The sequence below is a fragment of the Sorex araneus genome, chromosome 7 (assembly GCF_027595985.1).
Source record: "Sorex araneus isolate mSorAra2 chromosome 7, mSorAra2.pri, whole genome shotgun sequence".
Lineage (NCBI taxonomy): Eukaryota > Metazoa > Chordata > Mammalia > Eulipotyphla > Soricidae > Sorex > Sorex araneus.
Window position 1 is genome coordinate 59295822 of NC_073308.1, and position 25146 is coordinate 59320967.

General features: G+C 43.7%; 1 protein-coding gene across 5 annotated transcripts in view; it reads right to left on the bottom strand.

The window, feature by feature from the left end:
* Nucleotides 1-25146, bottom strand: part of ARFIP1 (ADP ribosylation factor interacting protein 1) — an 85921-nt gene that overhangs the window by 29411 nt on the left and 31364 nt on the right. For 4 of the 5 annotated variants that reach the window (XM_004606175.2, XM_055144795.1, XM_012932212.2 and 1 more), the window contains 5 exons: nucleotides 24974-25082; nucleotides 18630-18716; nucleotides 17077-17189; nucleotides 10453-10674; nucleotides 2608-2765 (listed from right to left, as the gene is read on the bottom strand). In XM_004606175.2, coding sequence (XP_004606232.1) covers nucleotides 2608-2765; nucleotides 10453-10674; nucleotides 17077-17189; nucleotides 18630-18716; nucleotides 24974-25082 — 689 coding nt within the window. The remainder of the gene's footprint in view (nucleotides 1-2607; nucleotides 2766-10452; nucleotides 10675-17076; nucleotides 17190-18629; nucleotides 18717-24973; nucleotides 25083-25146) is intronic. The other variant, XM_055144794.1, reaches the window with a different exon arrangement.

Below are 25146 nucleotides of genomic sequence, written 5' to 3' on the forward strand. Positions count from 1 at the left end.
CGACAGAACAGAGGGCAGGGCCTTGCCTTGTAACAGCCAACCTGAGCTGGATCCCTGGCACTGCATACAGTCCCCTGAGCATCACCAGTATGGCCCCCAAACAAAAAACAACACACAAAACAACGACAACAAACCCCAACATTGTCCTGAAGACTCTTCTCCTTCACCAACTAAATATAAAATGTTTTGCACATGAACAGAGATTGATAAGCTTGTCTTTCATTAATGTACATTAGTATTTTTTTTAAAAAGTACGTTAGAAACAAAGGTAGAATAATAATACTCAGGTATCTCAGGACAGGTGAACTATTACAGAGTGAAGAAAAATGAAATCTGCATGGTTCTCAATTGGGATGTGGTGGGAGTACTGTGAGAGTGAAAGAATTTTCCTCTTCAAAAATCACCAATATTGGAAACAGTCCAAAAGATGAGAAAATGAGAATGCTTAAGACAAAGAAATAAACAAAAATAGGGGCTGGAGAGCTAGATCAGAGGTCAGGGGTACACAATTGACAGGCCCCAAATTCAAACCCCAGCACCACGTGACAGCCCTGCTCTCCCAAGCAGCCCAGAGTGGTCTGGTGGCCACCAGCATCACTTGGCCAAGTATCAACCTGCCCAGCACGATTGGCTGAGGACTGCCAGAGTGACCCCAGAGCCCCCATACCCTGCCTAGGCTATCCCCCACCCCGCCTCCAACACACATAGAAAGAGAAAAAGAACAATACTCATTACAAATAAATTAGGACTTTTTCTTTTTGGGCCACAGCGGCAACACACAGGGGTTACTCCTGTCTCTGCACTCAGGAATCACTCCTGGCGGTGCTCAGGGGACCATATGGGATGTTGGGAATTGAAGCCGGGTTGGCCGCGTGCAAGGCAAACGCCCTACTCGCTGTGCTATTGCTCCAGCCCCCAAATTAGGACATTTTGAATAAGGAACAGATTTGGAAAGCAACTGAGTAACACTCATAAAAATGAAAACATACATTAAAATCCTTTGGACAATATAAACAATGGTCCTGAGAAAATCTAAACTTAAGACTAGGGAAACAAATGCTGGGACCGTTATTGAGGGTTATCGATTGCTACGTTAGTTATAATGCTATCTTATACCTTCTGATTTTAACACATTAGTAAGTAATTCAAACAATATGGGGGAGCAAAGAATCAAGTTTAAAAGAAGTTTCCCACCTTTCCCCAGGCAGCTACAGTTGCCTGACCTTCATTTCAGGTACCGAATATCATACGCCGACACTACACTGAAAATTACAACCAACATGGGGCAGACTGTCCATTCTTGTGAAAAGATCAAAAGCTAACTTTCCAAGTGATGTGCACTTTCACTCAGGCATAGCATAGGGAAATACATACTTGAGAACAGGCACGCAAAAGCAAAGAGATGAGTTTCATTTCTCAAAAACTTATCTCACATCATTAAAATAAGGCAAGAGGCCAAAAAAGTAAAGTGAAGCTTTGAAAGGTAGCAATTGTGCTTGTCTTCAACTGTGCTATTAAGAGTCTAACAGAAAATAAGGATTTCAAAGGTTTAGAGGGCAAAAACCTCAATGGGAGTGGAATCAAGAAGAGGGGGCTGGGCCTAAAATAGGCTGTGATGGGTCTACTGCACATTAGATATTGAAACATATTTAGTAACATGTACAGTGTTTACCTAAGATACTGTACACAGTATAAGATACTGTACACATACACAGAATGCATGAAAACACATTATAAACCAACTATAAAGGATAAGACAAATATTTATACATAGGATAAACTCTGAGGATTATCTTTATGGACAAATTTTGCAGATTTATCTATATACAGTAATAATCATTGATGGGGGATCAGAACTGCTATCCACAACTAAAAGATAATCACGGTGGCAGAGATGGGTTTACAGACAAGAGACACTGGAAGGGCCGGAGAGAGGGCACAGTGGGTAAGGCTCTGGCTCTGCACGCGGCTGGTCCAGGTATGATCTCCAGCATCCCAAATGGTCCCCCAAGCCCTGCTAGGAGTGATTTCTGAGCACAGAGCCAGGAGTAAGCTCTGAGCATAGCCAGGTGTGGCCCCCAAACCAAAACACCAAAGAGAGAGGAGTTGGAAGCGAGACGCTGTTGTAGAAGCTGGAAGATGATGCTAAGAAGGGGGGAAGGTGGGCTTCATCCAGATGACAGAGCACGGGATCTGAGGTAGCCCAAAGTCCCGTGTCCTCTTCCAAGGAACTGGAGCGGAGTGGCCTTCCCTTGTGCAGGCACGGTTTGGGCCCAACATCAAGACTCCCTCAGAAACTTTTAGGGATGACGCCAAGTACTAAGGGCCACCTGGACATGGTTCATGGGAGTCGCGTCCCAGCAAGCACCACAGGTCCTCAGCATTGGGGACCTAATTAGAGTCTTCTGGGCATTATCCTGATATCGGTTCCTGCCTGTCCAAGAATCGGTTCCGACTCTGGTGAACTTGCAGGCTATCCCAGAAACCTTCTATTATATTCTCTTTGTGCCCATGCTGGTGAGAGTTGGTTTTTCTTGTTTGCAGTGAGAAAACTTTCAGTTACTTAATGCCTGTAAAATAGATAATATAGTGAAAAATGACACCTACCTGGCACTTTCATACTGTTTCACAGTCATTAATGTATCTTCAATAGTTTTATTCACCAAAGTGTTCACACTAGCAATGAAAAAATTAATGGCGCCAAGAAGTGTCTCTCCATTTTTAGCCAGCAGCTTCTGGGTATCTGCGTTATAGCCAAATTCCTCCTGCAGCAAAGAAATCAACTCCACTTATCCTCTGATAAATCAGTAAATGTGATTACATTTTCAAGAACATCTAGTGGAAAAATAATTTGATTTAGAAGTCTGGAATCCTTCTTTTTGTCTTAGGGGGATCTAAAACTCACAAAATACAGTCCCTCGGTCCACCCCTAATGCCTGAAGGTGTCCAGGAAACCAAAACTGTCAGCAATTCAAATGAAGAGTGAAAATCAAATAATTCTAGGTTAAGCTACTTTGTACCAGAAAGAATATTTTCATGTCTACATTTTGTTTCTATTATACTATAAGCACAGCTGCTGGAAAGAAAAATATAGCAGGTTATCAATCAGAGAAACTGTAGCTTTCACGGCCAAATTAGGTAACAATTGGCTAGAATGTCCAGTCCTAAAACAGCTAGCCATGTGGGGGTTCGATGGGATCTCTTCAAAGGATAAATATTACCAACACACATGTCTTTGTAAACTCCCTGGCAAGCTGACTCCAAAGCACAGGTCTGTCTTGGCACACGGCTGAGGAAGGATCACTCAACACCACTTTAGTTCATTCTCTTCGAATAAACGGAGTCTGGGCTTAACGAACATTAACATGACTCCTTCAGATGTAATAAAACTAATTCTAAATCTCAGCTGTGAAAGCTTTCTAGTTCACGTCTGATTAATCGATGAATCCAGAGCACCTTAGGTCAAATAAAAAAACTGAGTCGTGTAGATGTATCTTTCAACCTGAGAATTTATCTATTTTATTTTATTAATTTTTTTTGCTTTCTGGGTCACATCCGGCTATGCATAGGGGTTACTCCTGATTCATACACTCAGGAATTACTCGTGGTGGTGCTCGGGGGACCATATGGGATGTTGGAAATTGAACCTGGGTCGGCTGCATGCAAGGCACATGCACTACCCACTGTGCTATCACTTCAGCCCCTCAATCTGAGAATTTTAAAGTGTATTGTAAGACTCTTTTAAAATTCCAGCTGAAAAAAAAAATGCGATACTAAGTTAACCAAAATCTTAGAAGAATGCAAATAAATCCTGGAGCTGCTACAGCTCTCATTTCATTTCTTTTATTTATTTATTTAGTTTTGCTTTTTGGGTCACACCTGGCGATGCACAGGGGTTACTCCTGGCTTATGCACTCAGGAATCACTCCTGGAGGTGCTCAGGGGACCATATGGGATGCTGGGAATCGAACCCGGGTCGGCTGCATGCAAGGCAAATGCCCTACCCGCTGTGCTATCGCTCCAGTCCCTCTCATTTCATTTCTAAGGGACAAAATATTCAATAAACAGCAGGAAAGTAAAATTGTCTTTAGTGGGGTTGGAGCAATAGCACAGCAGGTAGGGCATTTGCCTTGCACGCAACCGACCTGGGTTCGATTCAAGAACATTATATATATATAATGAAGATAAACATTACTGCGAATAGAACAATTACAGGAAAAATATTTCGAAACACTTCACATAACACGGTATTTGGTATTCACTGAGAGGAAAAAGGGAACACTGAAAGTGAAGAGCTGGGGCGATAGGATAGTGAGTAAGGTGCTTGCCGTGCCTTGAATGTGGCCAACTTGGGTTTCATCAGTGGCATCATATAGGGTCCTTTGAGCACCCCCACGAGTAATCCCTGAGTGCAGAGCCAGGAGAAAGCCCTGAGCACCACTGGGTGTGGGCAACAAAAACTAAGTCAACAGAGGAAGAAAAATGTAAAAGTTGGATTAAATAGCCCATAAAAGGAAATTTTTTCTACTCACTATACAACCAAGTGTGTGTATATATAATCACGTTATCATTACATGTATATATCCTTATATTAATATATGCTCCACTACATTTTATCTCTGTAACATTGTTCCCTTCTAAGAGTTCTCAGTAACATTTCATATTACTAACAACATTTAAAATGCCTGGAGTCCTAATTTAACCACGGGAAGATCCATACAGTTTTTTCCCTTCGGGGCAGTGCTCAGGACTGACTCCTCGCTCTGTGCACAGGGAACAGTCCCTGCTGGCTGGTGGACCATATGCTGTGCTGGGGATCGAAGCTGGGTCACCCTGAAAGCTGCTTTTTGTTGTTTTGCTTTTGAGATTTTTTTTGTTTGTCTGTTTTGGGGTCACACCTAGCGATGCTCAGGGGTTATGCCTGGCTCTGCACTCAGGAATTACTCCTGGTGGTGCTTAGGGGACCCTATGGAATGCCGGGGATCCAACCCAGGTCGGCCTCATGCAACGCAAACGCCCTACCCGCTGTGCTCTTGCTCCAGCCCTGCTTTTGAGATTTCTCAAGAGTCCACACCAGGAGACAGTATAGTGGTTAGGGTTGTGCCTGGCAAAAGCCCAGCCCAGGTTCGATTTCTAGCACAACATGGTCCCCTGAGCAGTGCCGGGCACAGCGCTGAGGGCCCAGCACCACGGGAATGACCCGGGACACCACAGGACCTGCGCAGCATCTGACCTCGGCCCGGCTGGCTGAGAATCCCTTGGGAGCCCCACCTCCAAAACACTCGGAGCAGAGAAAGATAAAACAGCCGATTGAACTGCTCTATGGCAGAATCTGGAATCCTTCATCAGTGGAGGGAGGACAACAGACCTAAGTTCAAAGCAGAAGAGTTAACTGCACGGTTCTAGAAGTTTCATGAACATGAGTCTCATCTATAATCGCATGAAAACTTAGGATCTTATTGCACAATTTGAACACTTAACTGACTAGACTAAAACCGTTTTTATAGTAAATACAAGAGGCCTAGTAGTAAAAGGCAAAACACAACATCACATTTGAAAAAAAAAATGCATGAATGCATGTCTATGAATTACAGACAGACACAGAAATAATCACATATGCTTTCTGGCACTCCTAAACTTAGTTTAGTTGGTAAGTTATTTTGGTACTCCCAGCTTGTTGGAGGGCGATTAACACATTATAACAAGTCAGTCACCATCAGTCAAAGGGTAAATCCATGAAGCACAGGGGAGCTGTCCTAATCTGCCTGAGGGAGGAAGCCAGTATGACCGCCTGCCTCATGGAGCCAGAACAAACTTGAATTTCTCCCTTTCGGCAGCTCCCACTGCGCTGACAACACCTGGCAGATGCAGAGGAACCAAATATAGCCGAGCACTGGGAGCTGTTACACTGAGGCTCTCCAAATGTTACCTGAGGCTCCAGTCATCAAAGCCTGTGACTGGGTCTAAGACAGCAAGTTTTAGGAATACAAGTTCTTAGCAATGGTTATAACGGACTCACTATTTTAACGAAACAGTGAAACACCAGAACCACGAACACTGACCATTCAGAGCAGTGTGTACTGGGTGTATCTCCCTAATCGTGATATGGGTGTGGTAAGTCAGGGAGACACCAGCTGATGAGGCACTGTGGTAGGACAGATGCTGGGGTAAGAAGGCAGGTGACACGAGGCTCGCAGTGGAGCCTGGGAGATCTGACAGCTGGGAACTTCCTGCCTCGATTCGACCAGGCCATTTCCTGCTAACTCCTTTTCAAGTTCTACAGAAAGCTGGCACGAGGTAGCCTGCACGAAGGTTCTGATGGGACAGGCATCTCCGCAAACAGAACACTTCTCCTTCGGAACAGATTCCATTGGGGTTTTTGCTTTTCCACAGATGGATACTGGTTGTTTTTCTAGAAACAAAGGGATCGGATAAATCGGAAAACTCATCTTCATCTTCCAGATGCCACAAGGCCAACAAGCACCACAACCACCAGAACAGAGAATGTCTCCGAACCAGGCCCCGGCTAATTCTTCCTGGACTTCAGCCGAAACAAAATAGGCCCAAAGCATGACCCTGTGTGCTCTCTGGGCCTCCTCAAAAGCAGCAGCAGCAGCAGCAGCAGCAGGAGAGCAGGTTGCTCTGCTGGCGGCCAGGGGTCCGAATTACCAACGGGACACTGCACTGCTCTTACGGGGGATGCTTGGAAGACAAATCTGGAAGGCAGGCTGTCCCTGGACAGCGCAGTCCGACTCTGTGAGTAATGACAGCAAAACCCCGCAAGAACCCATTTTAGGCCGGTCTGGTCAAGTCTCAGCCTGGCCTGCAAGAATGAAAGTCTGGGTCACTCACCCATGGAAAGTCATGACAGGCGAGGTGCCGTACTGAGGAACAGCTAGTGAAAAAGGACGGGTCACAAACACTAGCTGTGAGCATGTGACCATCTGCAAAAACGAAGACTATAAACGTGACAACTATTTCCTCCTTATTTTGTCACAAATGTTTACTTTTGTATGTTATAAGCAAATGTCACTTGCCATGAAATATAAATTACGTTAACTTTACAATACAGTATTTAAGTTATACTATAGTAATGTTGATGCCAAGGCTGCAATTTATGTTAAGCCCCAGGTCAAGGGCAAGGCACCTGTGGCAGACAGGAGCCCTGATGTTTAAGGAAAGCGTGACTATCAATAATGCACTTTGTATTCTCGTTCAGGGCTAGTCAGGAAGCCTCTGCACACAGGACAACTGAATCATTTTAAGCTGAAGTCTGAGTAAGTGTTAAATTGACAAAGGGTGGGTTGTGACGGTTAATTCTGTACTAGCTTGACTATGCCTTCCAGTTGTTTGGCAAACACCAATACAGATGTTGCCATGAAAGTACAGAGTTTAGTGATATAACTGACCTTTGCAACGGCGAGCACTTTAGAAGTGATTTAAAGTTGATTTAAGGAGATTATCCTCCAAAATATGAGTGGGACTCATTCAATCAGTGGGTCTTGAAAGAAAAAGATTGAGATCTCCTGGAGAATTTTAAAATTCCGTTTTAAGAATAATACCGAAATTCTGTTTAAGCTACTTCCTTAAAGTAAGTCTGTGATCTGTGTGTGTGTGTGTGTGTGTGTGTGTGTGTGTGTGTGAGAGAGAGAGACAGAGACAGAGACAGAGAAATAGACTATTAAATACATTTCAACTATGGTTTTATTTCTATGGAAAACCCTAATATATATTTATTCTGTAAATATTGATTCAGATTTCAAATACATCTATGATAGGGCCTAGATTATTTCAAAATCACCTACTTCCTTCAAACTGCTTCTGCATATACACTTGCCTTCGGCATTTGTTCACTAATAAATCGAGTCAAGTACAATCTGGTGAATAAATACCATAGAAGACAGAGATACGTCATGGCTTTTCGGCAAAATAGTATGGTTCATCCAGAGTTTTGGCCACTACATGACGCAGTGATTCCTGCTAAATGACTCACTAGATGAAAACACTGGTGACGGTTATTTTGTGTCAACATGGGTGGCCCGTGGCGCCCAGATGTTTAGTCACAGTATCCTGAAGTTTCTGTGAAGGACTTTTTGGATGTGATCAATATTTAATTGGTGGACTCGGAATAAAAATAGATTACTCTCCCTAATGTGGTCTCAGCTAGTCAGCTGAAGGTCTGCCTAGTCTGATTCTGATGGAGACTGACTTGGGAATTCAAACTCCCAACTTTTCCTTGGGCCTCCTGTAGATTTTGGATGTACTGAACTTACAGACCAGTGGGAACCCATTTCTTAAACAAATCTCTATGCAGCTACATAGACTGTTGGGTAAGTCATGGCTTAACAATATCATTGCCCTTAAAAAATACATTGTTGGGGACTAGGGTAAGAGCTCGAAAGGCTGGAGCACAAGCTTGGCACACAGGAGCCCTGGGTTCCCTCCCAGAGCTCAGCCGGAGGTGGCCCGTGAGCACTAGCAAGTAAGAGTCCAAACCCACACTTCCCCTAAATACCACACACACACACACACACACACACACACACACACACACACACACACACACACACACACACACACACACACACACACACACGTACGTCAGTGGTAAGGGCGTAGTCCCCAGCACCACTCCATCCCCAGCTCTTCTGGTGCAGTGCTAGTGTGGCCCTGGAGGCCCCTAACATTGCAGGGCCCACGCAGTGAGCGTTTGGCTTACTTTGGTAGATCATTAATTAAAACTGGGTCCTATAACGTGAATACTAAAGACTAATGTCTTAGTTTTAGATTACTTTTTTTTTTTTGGGGGGGGGGGAGTTCTCCCAAGCAGTTCTCAGGTGACCTTGGGGCCCCTCCTGGCAGTTCTTTGTTAACCAGGCCGGAAGGTCAATATGGGGCCCAAGGACGCGAAGCTGGGGCGGCTGAGGCCACCCTTGTGAGGCATGTGCCTAACCCCTATAGCCTCTTAGTTCTACTGTGTTTATTTTAAAAAAGGGATTTCACATGGGGGCGGGGGGGAGTACCTACTAGCCAGCAGTGCTGGAGCACGACAAGAGCGAGTTTTCTATACACTAGCCAGAACTCTACCTGGTACCTGGTCAAAGCCCACAAAGGGTGCCACTGCACAGCACTGCTGACAACATGCCTGCACCGAAACCTTGGGACCTTCCTCTGAGCCTCAGAAACTTCCCTCTGCGCCACAGATTCTCTGAAAATGCCACTTAGGAGATGGTAAGAGATGAGGGTGAAACAGGCAAGCGTGTAAGTTCTAGTCCTACCTTTGGTGCTGTGCTATTTTTGAAAGTATCAGACCTCCTCTGGCCTGCCTCAGTTTTCTCATCAAGCAAATGTGGCTAACATTTTTTTTTCTGTGTTGTTAGATAAATTATACAATCTAGCAGGTCTAAAATGTCCAGTTACACTGAACACTGAAGTAAGGGGCACTCAGAATTACACCTCAGTATGTTACTGGTACCTGCTCGAGCAAATCAATGAGCAACGGGATGACTGTGATACAGTGACAGTGATCTCAAATATGATTTAGTTCATTCTGTCTTATGGCACAATGGTATCTGAGGGTCAATTATTTCAAACTGCTATGTTATATGTTATCTCAAGTCACACCTGCCTTGTTCACGATTTTTATTCCTGCGAAAGTGATTCATAGGGCTGGAATGATAGCACAGCAGGCACGGTGCTTGCCTTGCACGTGATTGACCTGGGTTCAATCTCTGGTCCCTATGGTCCCTTGAGCCCTGCGTGCAGAGCCAGGAGTCAGCCCTGAGCACCAATGGGTGTGGAACCTCTGAGGGGTGGGGTGGGGAGAGCAATTCAGTCCTCTAAGTCAGGGTTTCCCAAAGTGGGTGAGACCACCTGGGGGAGAAGATGCTGGCATGATCCAAGAAGGGTGAGCTTCCATTCTAAACGATCAAATTCATCAAGAGGCAAGGAATTCTGTGCCCTTCTGGATTGGCGCAGAGGGGCAGAGGGCGGGGAGGCTGGGGAGACTGGGGAGGAACAATACAAAAGGCATCACTTAAAATTGGAGAAAAATCTCCGGATGGCTTTTCTGCACGAAGATATATGCAGAAAAAAAATGTGACAAAATGCAGACTTTCTATTAATGGTGTCAGTCAGCGTGTACCAGTAATGCCGTCAAGCGAGTCACACTGTGCTCAGGACACAGGCGCCCAGCTCTGCTCTGGCAGGAGAGGGGAGTGCCCAGGCACCCAGCTCTGCCCGCTCTTGCCTGCAGCCTACCGACGCCTTCTCTGGGGACAGCGATCTGGGGGTGCCCTTCCAATCGGGTGGAATTCCTTTAGAGAACACCCCTGCCTCCAGCTTCGCTGCGAGAGCAGGGAAGAAGCGCAGCACGTAGCTTCTCTGGTTACGTCTACGGCCACAGTCTGCCCTGCCACCCTGCCCTCCCCGAGCGGGGGCAAATGATCTCACGTGGAGCTCCAGGGATTTCAAACTCAGGTCAGCGAAGGCGTCCCCGAGCTGCCGCTGCGTGTGCACCATCTGGAAGAGCTGGGTCGACAAGGTCTGTGCCAGCCGGAGGACATTCTCGTATTTCTTCTTGTTATCTCTCAATATGTCAATCTGAGCTTCGAGTTCAAGGTCCACAGTTCTGGACCCTCGGCCTAGCTTCTCGGAGATAATCTGTCGCGTGCACTAGAAGTGGAAAGATGCACGTTGTTTAGGGAGGAAAAACCAGAAATAACAAAAGCAAAACCAGTGATACAGAGCAATCTGCAGTGGTCCAACGGCTAAAGCACAGTGTGCACGCTACCGAGGGCTTCAAATGGGTGGGCACATACCCTGAGCCTGTTATGTCACTTTAGAAGAAAATTAGGGGAGATAGGAATCTTGGAGACCCCCTCTCATACTATGGGAGGCTTCCTGCCCTTTACCCTTCTTCTGGTCTCTTTTCTGGAAGAGGGGCCCAGACCCAGGGAAGCTCCAGGGTTACTTCTGGCTCTGCACTCAGGAATTCCTCCTGGTGGGGCTCTGGGGACCATATGGGATGCCAGGTCCAATACTATCTCTTCACCCTATTCTATCCTCTGAAATAATCTCTTCTAAATTCTAAACAAAACAAAACAAAAAAACCCCCCCAAAAAAACCCCAAAACAAATAAACAAAAAGCAAGAGCAGCTGTATTAGGAGCTAGAAGGAAAGGTGCCCACTGTGCCTAGTAACTGGCCCACCCGAGGAGGTATGGCTGAGTTTCACTCCCCTGCCCCCCACTGCTGTGGTGGATGAAGCTGTCCAGTGGTGCCCCTCAGCCCGCACCCCCATGGTGGCAGTGATGGCTCGTGTGCCTGCTGGGGGCTAAACGCTCAGTGGATGCCCCCAACCCCCAGCACGGTGCTGGCCAGGGGGTCACAGGGCCTGGCTGTGGCACCCGCGCATTTTTCTTTTTGGGTAGTGGGGTCACGTGCCATGGTGCTCAGGGCTGCACCCAGGCTGCCCTTTGGGCATCGTCCCAGCCCCTCATTCAGCTCAGCAGGTGCGAAGCGTGCTGGGGTGGCACTTCCGTGTGGGGACTATGGGGGCCAGAGGGGTCCGGCCCAGGGAGCAGAGTGACCAAAACTGTGCTCAGCACATGTGGGAGACTGCGGATCTGAACTCGTGGCCCTAAGCTTAGGGGGCCCAAGCTCTGAGTCACCGCACTGTTCCTCGGGGTCCCTAGTGCTCAGGGCCCACACGGCGTTGCTGGCGGCGAGGCAGGGGCGAGAACTGAGCCCAGGGCCTGGCGCACACAGGGCATGTGCCGATACCCACAGCCCCTTACTAATTTCTTCCTTAAATACCTTATTTCAAAGACCATGGAAATAGGTTTCCTAGTAATTTTTGTTAGAGACTAAAAAATGTTAAGCAACTTTACCAATAATACTTTTGCAGGATAGTCATAGGTATCTCATGGCTTAAATTAACAAAAAAAAAAAAATTCCAAAAAGGTAGCAATTTTGTAGTAATGGTAGTATTGAATTTTTTTAATTTGCAAACTCACTCTTTAATAATGTCTAAATTTTAGCTACAGAATACTTGCTGTAAACTTAAAATAGTTGATGAGGTAAGGTGAATCTGCCCTTCCTTTTTTAAAAGCCACTAAATATTAGAAAACTCCTGTTTGATGGGCCACCATGACTCTTTTAAACATATTCGACTGTTTTTATGTACATCTGTACCTACCCAGCTCTGCAATGCTACCAGTGACACTTGCCTTCTCCCCCAGTGAAAGCATGTGGCTTCGGAGGAGCCAGACACTCAGTCTACTACAAGCCAAGGCAGAATTCAGAGAAGAGCCTGCAGACCGGACAGAGTGAAACAAATGCACGCAGCTCTGAGTGGCCATTCTTCCCCCAAGAAATAATGGTTGCAAGCAGACAGCAGGGTGAGAGGTCTAATGGGAAAATGCTTTTGTTTCCAGGAACTGAAGAGAGTAAGGAAGAATAAGCCGATGATGACACATAAGGCATATTAAGATAAATACGGACCTCTGAAACTGTTACAGGGCTTACAGTCCAGTCCAGAAAACCATCTACTCTGGTGAAAGAGAATCCGAGGGATGTAAGTGTGAGCATTTTGGAGGCTCCGCGGGGCTGGGAGTGGAAGGCAGGCGAGAAACAGAGCTGCCAGTCACTGCCCCACGCCCGCCCGGATTCCCACACTTCCTCCTCGGGACTCAAAAGCAGATTTTTATGCAGATGACTTCGCTGCACATTCTGAAACTCAAATGCAAAACTGGAGCTGGGTCTGTGTTATAAAGCAAATGTGAAATACAGGAGAACTAAGTCTCAGTTCTCGGCCCTCTTCCCGGCACAGGAAAGCGCAGACGGCTTACAATGAGCCGATGGTCCTCGTCGGTTTTCCATACTTAACAAGAATTCATTTCACAGATGACAGGACAAATGGAGCAAAGTTAACGGGCAGGAAAAGGGAAAAAGTAAATGATTGTTCTATGCTGCTCTCCTACTTGGGGGAGGTGGATGAAATAAAGAGATAAATAATGTATAAAATACCATGAGTCACCATCATTCCAGTTGATGAATTTACAAGAGAGTCACTGTGTACTCTGAGTATTTAAATAGCACCCAGAATTTTTTCCTGTACTATGGGGTGGGGAAAGACATTTAAGTACAAGGGCGAGAACCTTCATGGAAGAGGGGACAGATGTGACCCCAGAGTTGAGGGTGAAGCGAGCGACAGAGCATGGTCTCGATCACATGAGGCTTTCATTTCAATCTCTGGTGCCATTAAAGCAAAATGTTATATGAAGGGTGAAGAACAGGAAGAAATGAGCATGAAAGAAACCAGCTGAAATTGAATAAGGAAAAAAAAGTCGACTCATTAACGAATAAGGCAATGTGATAAGAAACCGAGAATGAGAGTTCAAAAGATACTTGTTGAAAGACCATAAAGATGAATTTGATAAGTGTGTGAATATGGTGGCAAATTCTTAAACTTTTTAGAAAACCATGTTATGCCTGCGGTGGGGGAAGTAGCCTGAAGGAGGCGGAGTGTGTGCCTGGCAAACTCAAGGCCTCAAGTTTAATACCCATCCCTGGTGGCAACCCTGGTGGCCCTGAGCACTGTAAGCTGGAGCAGCAGCATCACCGGGCCAAGCACCAAACCATCAGGCAGAGAACATAACCCTTGGGAAGATCAATGTCTGGGAAAGATGCCGAAGACCAGTAACTGGCCAACCATCTGTGAATGCTGAAACCAAGATTATTCTTAAAAAGAGAAAGAAAGGAAGAACATGGCTTCCTTTTTACATGACAAAATATACAAAGGCAATCAAGAGTTAACCCAAATTTTATTATTTCTGTCCTCACAGGAAAGAGTAAGTAAGAAAATATACAAACTTTGGATTCAAAATCTGTGACTGGAATCATGCTGACTAGAATGCTATTACAGAGAACAAGCCACTGGCCCGGCCTTGGCATCGCTGTTACACTGATGGGGCGATTCAGCACCACTCTGGCCTTGCCGTCAAACCCAACAATCAGGAAGATTCAAAACATTGGAGGAAAATCCCTGATGTATTTGCCAAAGAACAGAGAAGCTCGGGGTTGAGCCAGAATCAAGATACTCAAGATAGGGGAATGATTTCAGCTCATCCCTAAGTCAACCAAATCATAACCAAAGCTTGGGTCACCCAAATGACAATGAACGTTTACAGTAGCTCACAATTTGGACCCACAAAGGTCAAAAGGCTACAAGATAAAAGTCATTTGGGCACAATATGGTCATTTACTCTGAGCATCACTGAATCAAAAAGCTTGTTGGCTCAGATACACTGGCTCACAAACGCCATAAAATCATGTAAGTCATGTGCTTTCCATACTTTGACTTAGGAGAAAATACCCATATTAAGGCTCTGATGGAAAAAAAAATTCAGATAAGTTCTTTCACACAATACTGTGTCTCGTGTACAGCACTGACTGTAAAGGCTGTTTTCATTAGTGAACATTTCACAAAAGGCTGAGCTGACAGGCTAATATAAGAGGAAAGATCAACCGTTTTCAGTCATTTTTGTTTGAGGACCACACCCAGTGGTGCTCGGGGCTTATTCCTGGCTCAGTGCTCAGAAGCCACTCCTGGTAGGGCTCAGGGACCAACTGTGAGGCCGGTGATCTAGTGCAGGTCAGCTGCACGCAGGGCAAGTGCCGGAGCTACTTCTACTATCATTTCGGTCACAAGAAGAAAGAGAAAATCTTAGTAATCTAACTTAGGTAGTTGCAGAAGAGATGGAAGAAAAGGAGTAGGTCATAAAATACACATACAGAAAAAAAAAGGAAAACATGAACATAATTACAGAGGCCATTATAATTTGTATGCAATATTTTGTCATTAGAGTTTGGTTCAGAGACGCAGCCTGTGTTCGGGAGGCTCCAAAGGCGGGCCTAGAGAATATTCCCCACGAAAGCAAACGTCAGAAGAAACGAAGACAGGGACGGCCGACCAAGTCTATTGAGTAAGCCCAAGGCCACTGGATCTCGCGTGAAAGACCATCGGTGACAGGGAGCAGGAAGGAGGAACCGTAGGCATGGCTAGGGGGTGTGAGAAGCAACAGCGCAGTGGGGACGGGTCTAGGGACCCGGGCATGGCAGAGGGAACATCCAAGAGAAAGAGGACATCAGAAAGGCGCACAGAGGCCTGAGAGCCGTGTGCCCGTCTGAACAAGGAGAGATCGAGGGCTTTCAGAGAGAACAAGGCAGGCAGCACGGGATAGGCAAGGTAAGGTCAGAAGCTTTATGTCATAAACTGCTGTACCCTTAATATTAGCTTATTTTTGAAAAGTAATATTGAAAATATGGGGAGTAGCCTCACACATGAGTGAACATATTCTTGGACCACGTGGCCACATTTGTGGTGGCGTGACACATAAGACACTCCCTACCCATTCTCCATAAGTAACACACCACATTTAATGGGGTTCAGACAGTGGGCAACAAATCATAGAGGGAAATATATATATGCATATATGTGTGTGTATATATATATGTATATATATACAAAAGCTCACATCACTCAACCTTTAACAACATGTTAGTGATATCCTAAAGAATGTCTAATGGCCCCTGCTAAAATACAACAATCTTCACACTGTTTCCTACATGCATACATTTTTGTATGCATTTTCAGCGGTTCTTCATAACAAACAATACAAAATATATTATTTCAGTTGTGCTTTGGAACAGGGATTGGGGCTTGAGATGGAAACATTCCAAATTTGGTGGTGGTAAGGTATAATGGTGGTGGGATTGGTGTTTGAATATTAAACGTAATCAAATACTGTGAACTACCTTATAAAATAAAAAAAATCTAAAAAAAAGAAAAAGAAAATGTGGGGAGGAGGTCTGGGCCACCCTCAGAGCTTACTGTGCTCAGGTGCCATTTCTGGCAGGGCTTGGAGAACCACAGAGAGCACCAGGAATGGAACGGAGGTCGGCATGAACCAGGCCTGGACATCTGCGCTGGCTCCCCGGCCTGCTGATCCAAGTTTTATTGAAGGCAGCAGCAGAGTCCGGTGAGGGCTAGGAAATAGACACCAGGTGGTGATGGGCCAGGTACGTGGCAGGAGGGAGACTTGGGGGGGACTCAGTGCTGAGCATTTGGACGAGCCGTGGTGACAGGAAAGAATGAGAAGGAAAAAGGCCTTGTGGAATGAGAGTATCCGAGTTTGTGGGACTTGAGGGGCAAGGACGAGAGAAGGCCCGGATGTTTTCTGAAGATGACTCAGCATTTCTCAGCCTCTGCTGTGAAGTGAGCTAAATGGTTTTTGAAATGATTCATTACTGTGTATCAGGATTTGTGTTGTTGTTTTTTTTAAGACAGTAAAAAGAAGATGCGATATCGAGACATGATTTCTGATGAAGATGAATCGATCACTAGACCCACAATGATGTCCCTACAGAAGGCAGATTATGGCTGATGCTCACCTGCCTCAACTGTTCGACAACTATACCGTCCTGCCCCTGTTAGGATTCAAAAGGACTAAGTGGATTTAGGGCCTGATGTATTTGGAATACATTAAACATAGTGAAGGTAAAATAATTTGCTTATCTGCTTAGAGAAAGCATAAGTTACTCTGAAGCAGTGTAAGCAACAACACTGAAAAGCGTTCACAGTCACAACATACTTGCACTCTGGTGTGTCTGTACAGTAAGGCTTGGTTACCATAGTAAAAGAAGGAAGTTCAAACCTTGGAAATGGGTGTAACTATCTTGACATTCAGCTATTATAAAATATCATAAAGAAAGGGAAGGGGGAAAGAAACATATGTAACTGTTTTACGGTTACACGCACAGTAAGGAAGTAAGAGTTCATCAATTAAGTGCTGTCATCTATTTAAACATTTTAGTAGCATTCTCACCCTTTTTCTAGTTACAATTTATGCAAAGGTTATTAATAAAAACATGATATTTTAATTTCTAGTTCTACTTTATATTTAGATGCATCATTCTCTCCTCCATATTCATATGATCATAATAAGTCTGAATAACACACACGTGAAAATTCTGAGCCAGTTAAGGGTGGAAACATTAAAAAAAAATTACAAACCTTATAAGTGTTTAGACTCCATTTTCTAACAAGTTCTAACTTTTCCATTGCAGGATTTTTAATTTCATCTGCTAGAATAACTGGTCCACTTTTTGTCTGTGTTTTCTGGCCACCTGCATGATTATAACAAAAGATACAAAAACAAACCAGATCAAGACAAGTAGAAAAAGAAAAGCCTGGTGGTCTTCAAACCAAACTCATTATTGGAAAACTAGAATTTCCTGGAATCACTGAGAATAACTTCTTAATCATAAAAAATATTTCTCTCCACTAAACACAAATGCCATGGAATTTATCTTCTTAAAAAAAATGCAGCCTTCAATTTTCTTTTCTATATTATCTTACTTCAATAAAAAGAAAATTTCCACAACTAATTTTATAACTTAATGACCCTGAAGAATTATTAATAAAAGTCTAAAAGCCACATGCTACTCACTGAGATCAATGGAGCAGTAATAGTAATATAATTTGGAGGATTAAAAAATATCCTTCCATGATTATGAAAGGCTGGGTAAAGTAAGAACCTCACCATCTCCTTCTCCTCTCCCTCAGGCTTTTTCCTACAAGTCTGTGATTAAGGCAGTATACAGAATAAGCAATAAGAAATCATTGTCCAAGCAACCCTACAACTATACTGATCCTACGAGGAAAGTATTTTTTCATTCACAAAAGTGTTTAGTGGACATTTAAGATACTTATGACTTAGGATACAAATTTTACAATAACTTAAAAATGACAATGAATAAGGAAGAGAGAAAAAAGTTGTTAAAAGGGGTTCTGAAAAGTTAAGGTCAGCAGTTTCTTCTCTTACTCCTATAGTCAAACCAGCCTCAATCAATTCTGTGCTACAGCCTCTGATTACAATGGTGTACAATATCAGTACACTTAAGAAGTCATAGTTTTCCTAAAAACAAAGTATAAAATGTTAGCATTTCACATACAAAGAAAAATAGAACTCAATTATTTCCCCACTATTATAGTCTTACAATATTTAAGCACAGGGCAAATTTGTTAAAAAGCAATAGTTTTTGCCCCAAGAATTTTGCATTGGGCCTATCTGGTAAATTACACAGTATTTTGTTGCAATCTGCAAAGTACTTGTGGAGAATTAAAATTGGAATATAACGTGTTCCACTTAACCTGTTCCAAATCACTGTCAGCCAATTGTTACAAGCCTCTAAAACAGAGGGTAGAGTGGCAAGGCTGAATGTTCAGGATCAAAACCAAAAGTGAACCCACATTTCCAGGGCAGAGAAAGGGTAACTTAAAACAAATCCAATTTTATAATACTTTATAATCTTAATGAATTAAATCTCAGGATGGCGACATGGTCTACCAGCTTTGAAAAGCCAGAAAGAGAGAGATGGCTAGAAAGTTTATTTTCCTTTTTGTTAAATTTAAAAAGCAGCAGCCACCAAAGAAAAGAAGAAAAAGAAGAAGAAAGCCAGAATAACACACACCTAAGAATCTAAAGCAAGTGATTACGAAACCGAGTGATTAGTGTAGCTTCAGCAGTAGCAAGAAGGACTTTATCCAATCAGTGCAGTGAATACCTGCAGGAACAATTAAATCAGTTCCTTGTGGAGCCAGTTGACTAGCTGCGACCCTGCTAGGAGACAGAACGGGTGGAGCTGGGGAACCTGAAACGGGCAGACATTCAACTGTGAAAATCCTCTTTTACCTCAAAAGTTCAAAAATGTACATTTGAATACAGGCTTCCTTCAAAATACCCAAAAACTAGGATTAACAACAGAAACGAATGTTTGCTTCTTTGCTGGAAAGGTCTAGTAACAAATGGATGTGACCAGGTGAACCGTGTTAGCAAAGTAGTAAACCCAACTTGACAAGACCCCAGCTAAACACGACTTTACCTGGACTCCTGTTTCCAAATCAGTTTACAGAATGTGACTAACGGTCCACAGCTGAATGATGCCAACCTTAAATATTTCATACGTTTGCTATGTTAAGAGATAAAAGAAAACTCTTCAAAAGCCAATGGCACATTGCAGAAACGTGAGAAACTCACAACCTCCGCAGGAATTGGAGTTCCAGATTTCCAACTACGACTGAGATGATCAGATAATATGGACCAAAGTTACTCAAGGCAAGGGTGTCCTTTGACAGGATCAGCATCAAGAGTGTCTCGGGAGCTCCTTAGAAATGCAAATTCTTAGAAATCCTCTGGAACCAGAGAATACAGCTGAGAAACAAGATCCTCCCGGATCTAGGATCCACAGATTTTCAAGTCTGAGATAGTGATGTAGAGTATTATTCTGATTAACGACAAACATGACTTTTGGAGTTTTAAAACCCACCTAGGACAGTCCAAAAGACCTCCTGTTATCAGAGTGAAACAGTGGCACGTAGAAGAGATAGTTAGCTTTTTGGGGAGGAGGGGAGCCAGGGAGGCTACACCTGGTCCTGCGCTCAGAGATTATTCCTGGCAGGCTCAGGGACCCATATGGGAGTGCTAAGGATCAAATCCAGTCAGCCGCAAGGCAAGATAAATGCCCTACCCACTGTACAATAGTGTGGGCCCAATAGTTTGCTATTCTGGTTCAATTTTTTTTTTTTTTTGGTCCTTCTTTAGCAAAACAAAATCGTACCTAAATTTCCAGTGCCCCAAATGATGTTTCATACATACACTGTGGAATGATTAGCACAATCAAATTCATCAACATATCCTCACCTCACAGGGTTATTTTTTCTTGGGATTAGGGGTAGGAGGAGGTTAGAACATTTTGAGAACTTTCAGCAAACTTCAAATCATCAGCCCCTTCGTAAGTAACAGTCCCCTGGCGTGCCTCCGCTGTCTACGGGGTCTTACAGTCACTCAGATCATTCACAACCACAATTGAGCATGAGAGCCAGGGGAAGGAAAAAGATTGTTATTAATTTAATTTGGGGGGAGATTTTTGGGGCTACACCCAAAAGTTTTCAGGGCTTCCTAACCTGGCTCAAGCTTGGGGATCACTCCTGGTGGGCTCAGGGGACTGTATGAGCGGTTAGGGATGGAATCTGTGTCAGACGCAAGCGGCCTACCCACAGTGCTATCTTTAGCCCCAGGAAACTCTGATCACTGTGAATTACAAAGTTATCCACAAAAATGATTTTTAAATAAAACATTGAGTTTTAAATTCCTATTTGGGGTTTGAAATTCTGGCTCTATATGCTACATAGCTTCAGGCACACTCGGCAAGTCACTTGCTATTTCTGGGCTTCAATTACGTACAAGCACGGAAGGCTGCCTGGCCAACACTGCTGCTGATCCCCAGAGGAAACGCATATCCTACTTGCTTTATTTACTGCAAAGCCTGAAGTCTCCACAACTTTAGGGGAAAAATAAGTTTTGAAAGTAGGAAAGTTCTTTCACATTTAACAGATGATTCTAACGCCTGTAGGTTTACTGCCTGCACTGTTAGTAGACATCTTTTCTCCGTTTCGCTCTTCCCTACTTCTCTAGAAAACATCTAGTATTTAAATTTTATAATTAAAATTTTCTAAAAGGGAAAAAATCAGTATCAATTTTCTTTATCATTAAGAATTGTTCATATCTCAGACATACTAAATTCCAAAGAAGAAGTGATCACCAATTTCAACAAATATAAAAACCTATATTTGGATTGGATCTTACTTTAAAACACAAACCTACAACAGAGTCAGAGTATACTACCTTTCAAAGCAACATACTTGGCTGCTTTGTAACATTTTATTTATTTATTTTTTGCTTTTTGGGTCACACCCGGCGATGCTCAGGGGTTACTCCTGGCTCTGCATTAAGGAATCACTCCTGGCAGTGCTCAGGGGACCATATGGGATGCTGGGAATTGAACCCAGGTCGGCCGCGTGCCAGGCAAATGCCGTACCCGCTGTGCTATTGCTGCAGCCCCATGAACATTTCAAATTGCAAGAGATGATGGAAATCAATCTATTAGACAAATTATAAGATACCTGAGGCCCAGGAAAGGTTAAACCTTTTTTCCAGAGGCTCATAATCTGAATTCAAAATATAAATGCACTATTAAAAATTCAATACATAAAATATCAATCTGTAAGGTTCTTGTTGAACTGGAAGGCATGTTAACTGGCCACCATTTTAAACTAAGACTGTATCTCCATTATTTGAGGCATGCATATTTCTACTGTAAGTATTAAATGGCAACAACTGTAGGACCATTTCTTAAAGACCTCAGGCAATAAGCTTTGTTATTCTAGTTATTACACTCCATTAATCCTGCATGAGAAATCCCACGGCATAACATGAGATGTGTATAATATATATATATATACATACATATATATATATATATATAACACAAAGGAAACACAAATGATAAATAAAGTGGTGCAAAGTAAACTAAGAAACACAGCTTTTTGGCTTTACTTTCAAGGTTAATTTTTACTGATCTATATCTTTAATAGTGCAACCCTTTAAACTGCTAATTTAAGCTACATTAGTTATTAAAGTCACTTACTGATACCCAACAAAATAATTCTTAAGAAATTTAGGACCAGAGCTGGAATGACAGCACAGCAGGTAGGGCACTTGCTTTGCACCTGACCTATATTCAATCCTTGGCATCCCATCTGGTCTCCTGACGTCTGCCAGGAGTAATCTCTGAGTGCAGGGACAGAAGTAAGTGCTGAGCAACGAGAGGTGTGGCCCCAAAACAGAACAAAACAAAATTCAGGACTCTGTGAATTGATTAGATTAGAGGGATTAGCTGGGTTTCATCTCTACAACAGAAATCTGGAAATTTGACTATTTAATGATCCAAATTCTGTTGAAATAAAACTCAGATACCAAGTCCACTGCCCTCTTAAGAGCTTTGTATTATTCCTTTTTCCAATGTCACTGACTCTGCAATTTATCAGCTAGGCAGCTGCAATACCTCTTGTTGGTAGGCTGAATTTAAGATTAATATCGTCTAAGTTTGTTCTAGAGTTGCAAAGTAAATGGTAAACACTCCTATTGTGATAAGTATCAACCAATAAAGCCACTGAGTTATATTTCAATCATTTCTCCAGAGAGCTAATGCAGCCCTAACTCCTTTACTATATCCTCACAAGGTCTTTTTCCTAAGTTTTAACCAGGCTGCTGTTTTTTATTCTTCCCAACTTCCCGTGTCTTAATTAATGCTTATCAAATCAGGTATGTCAAAGTGATGCTCTTTTTAATATACAGATCAACAAAGCAGTTCATATGAAAATGGTTTTAGAAGTCACAGGGGAACTCTGGTTAAGCACACCATGAAGGGGGCTGGGTAAAATGGGCAAAGGGGCCAACTAGATGGTAATGGACGAAGCCAGACTTTCAATGGTGATGACAATGTTTTGTCTAGAGATGCTGAATACAAAGCCATACCCCTGACATATGTTGCTATATACTAATGTCAGGCAATTAAAAAAACAAATAGCTCAGAGATGTCAATTACTGCCATTATAATGAGACATAATTTTTATTCCAATTGGAAAAATTACGATGTGTTTGGAAACACTTGTGAAATATGCAGGGGTTCTCAGGCACGGCATTTACAATGTCCAGTTATTGTATACTAGTCCAGGTAAAGAAACATAGATTAAACCAAACGTCAGCTTGATAAGTCACTGAAGGTGGGCAATACAGTACAGGGTTAAGGCCCTTCCTTGCATCTGCTGACCACTGTTCGATTCCCAGCATCCCATACTGTCACCTGAGCAGTGCCAGGAATGACTCCTGAGCACAGAGCCACGAATAGTCACTGAGTACTGCCTGGTGTGGTCCTCCCCCAAACCAAAAATATTACTTAGTAATTTCACTGAAAATACAATAATTTTAATGTAAATAAATTAAATTAAATTAATTTCCTAAGCACTAATTTTTAGGAACCACTTAGGAAAGGCTAGACTTCCAAATAGAAATTGTTCTTGAATAAAACAGTGGTCACTAGTGCATTAAAAATATAGAATACTTTTACATAACTACAAAAATGGGCTAAGGATTGAAAAGACAGGTTTTTACTTTGAGAATTATACAGTCGTCCCGTTGTTCATCGATTTGCTCAAGTGGGCACCAGTAACGTCTCCATTGTGAGACATATTGTTACTGTTTTTGGCATATCAAATACGCCACAGGTAGCTTGCCAGGCTCTGCCACGCGGGCGAAATACTCTCGGTAGCTTGCCAGACTCTCCGAGAGGGATGGAGGAATTGAACCCAGGTCAGCTGTGTGCAAGGCAAACACCCTACTCACTGTGCTATCACTCCAGCCCATAATAAAAAGTAGTAAAATTAATATACTATACTGAACATAAACTATATTTATGCTTTTAACGACACCTGTCAAAAAACAATCCATTTATTATATCCTTCACATATTTACATGATGCTAAAACATTTACAGATAAGAGCATTAAAAAAGGAGGTAACTTTCCCTTGTATTAAACATATGTACAGGAAAGTTAACACAGAAAGACTAATTGATTATTTTTTTTTTGCTTTTTGAGTCACACCTGGCGATGCACTGGGGTTACTCCTGGCTCTGCACTCAGGAATCACTCCTCAGAGGACCATATGGGATGCTGGGGATCAAACCCGGGTCAGCCGCGTGCAAGGCAAACACCCTACCCGCTGTACTGTTGCTCCAGCCTCATAACTGCTTATTCTTCTTGTTTGTTTGTTCTTGGGCCACAACCAGCTGTGCTCAGGACATACTCCTGGCTCTGTGCTCAGGGATCACTCCTGGCAGCGCTGGGGGACTCTCTGTGGTGCTGAGGATCAAACCTAGGTTCGCCACATGCAAGGCAAGAGCCTAACCCACTGTGCTCTCTCAGGCCCTAGTGCTTATTCTTAAGACCCATTTACAAAGCTGGCACTTGGTTGCTGTCTGGAAACGTGAACTGGGAAGAGACTCTCCCACTCCCAGAAGGGGTAAGGCAGAAGATGGAGCTTCCACCATCCAGACCCCTGTGGTCATGCAGAGCACCTGCTTCCTTCGGGGAGTGGGGAGTCGGGGTGGCTGCGAGGAGGGCCCCCACGCATGGTGTCCACTAAGAACTTGGGTGCTGAGTTCCCGGGCGCCGTGCCCACCCACCCACTGCGTGGGAATCAGCCCAGCCCTTGGTGAGCACGCCGGGGAGAGGAGAGTCCTGCGTGCTTGGGCCCACTGTCCCCCAGGCCTGGCCTCGGGCATCTTCGCTTCGCCGACTCTGCAGGTTTGCTCTGGTGTAAGAAACCCGCCTGGCGTGACCGACTCTCCACGGAGCCCCAGGTCTGCTGAGCAAACGATTCGGTCTGAGGATGGTCCCACGGCTAGGCTCTCTTACTTGTCCAGCATGTTCCGGAGTGAAAAGTAAATAAAGGCTTTATTTTCCTAAACCCATTCATACAGATCCAGATCAACATTAACTGATGGTTATAAAATTTTGTGGTTATGATGGAAAATTAATTTAAAGTCTGGATTTCTGATCATATTTTAAAGTTTTTATTTCAGGACTGAAAACTAATTCTTCTGTGGGGGGCCGTGGGGGGTGGAATTTTGGCCACTCCTGGTCGTGCTCAGGGCTTCTTCCTGGCTCTGCACTCAGGGGTCACTCCTGGCAGACTCCAAAGACCACATGGGATGCCAGAGATCAAATCCGGGTCTGTCGAGTGCAAGATAAGCACCATACCCACTGCACTATCTCTTGGCCCCCTTCAAAACCAATTTTTAAATAATAATCCATGAGCTTGCGCAGCACATTGAGCTATTTACAGGAAAACTACTGAAACGATCTCTAAATTATTTCCACGGAAAGAGAAAGGATTCTGTTCTTGACTTGGACTAAGGATTCAACTCTTATGTCTTACTGAAGGCAGCTTGGGGTCCCCCTGCCCCCCATCCTCCACACCAGCCATCTACGAATACGAGAGCACTTACCTTGCGATGCTCCTGCTTCAACAACCCCCTCTTTGGTACTGTCAAAGCCATGAGTTGTCATCTGGGTTTCTGAGAGACCAAGTCCAGCTGGCAATGAACGCTTCATATCCTTAGCAACATTTGAATAAAAAAGAGAAACTTTGTGAAATATCTCACATCCCATGAGAGTCCAC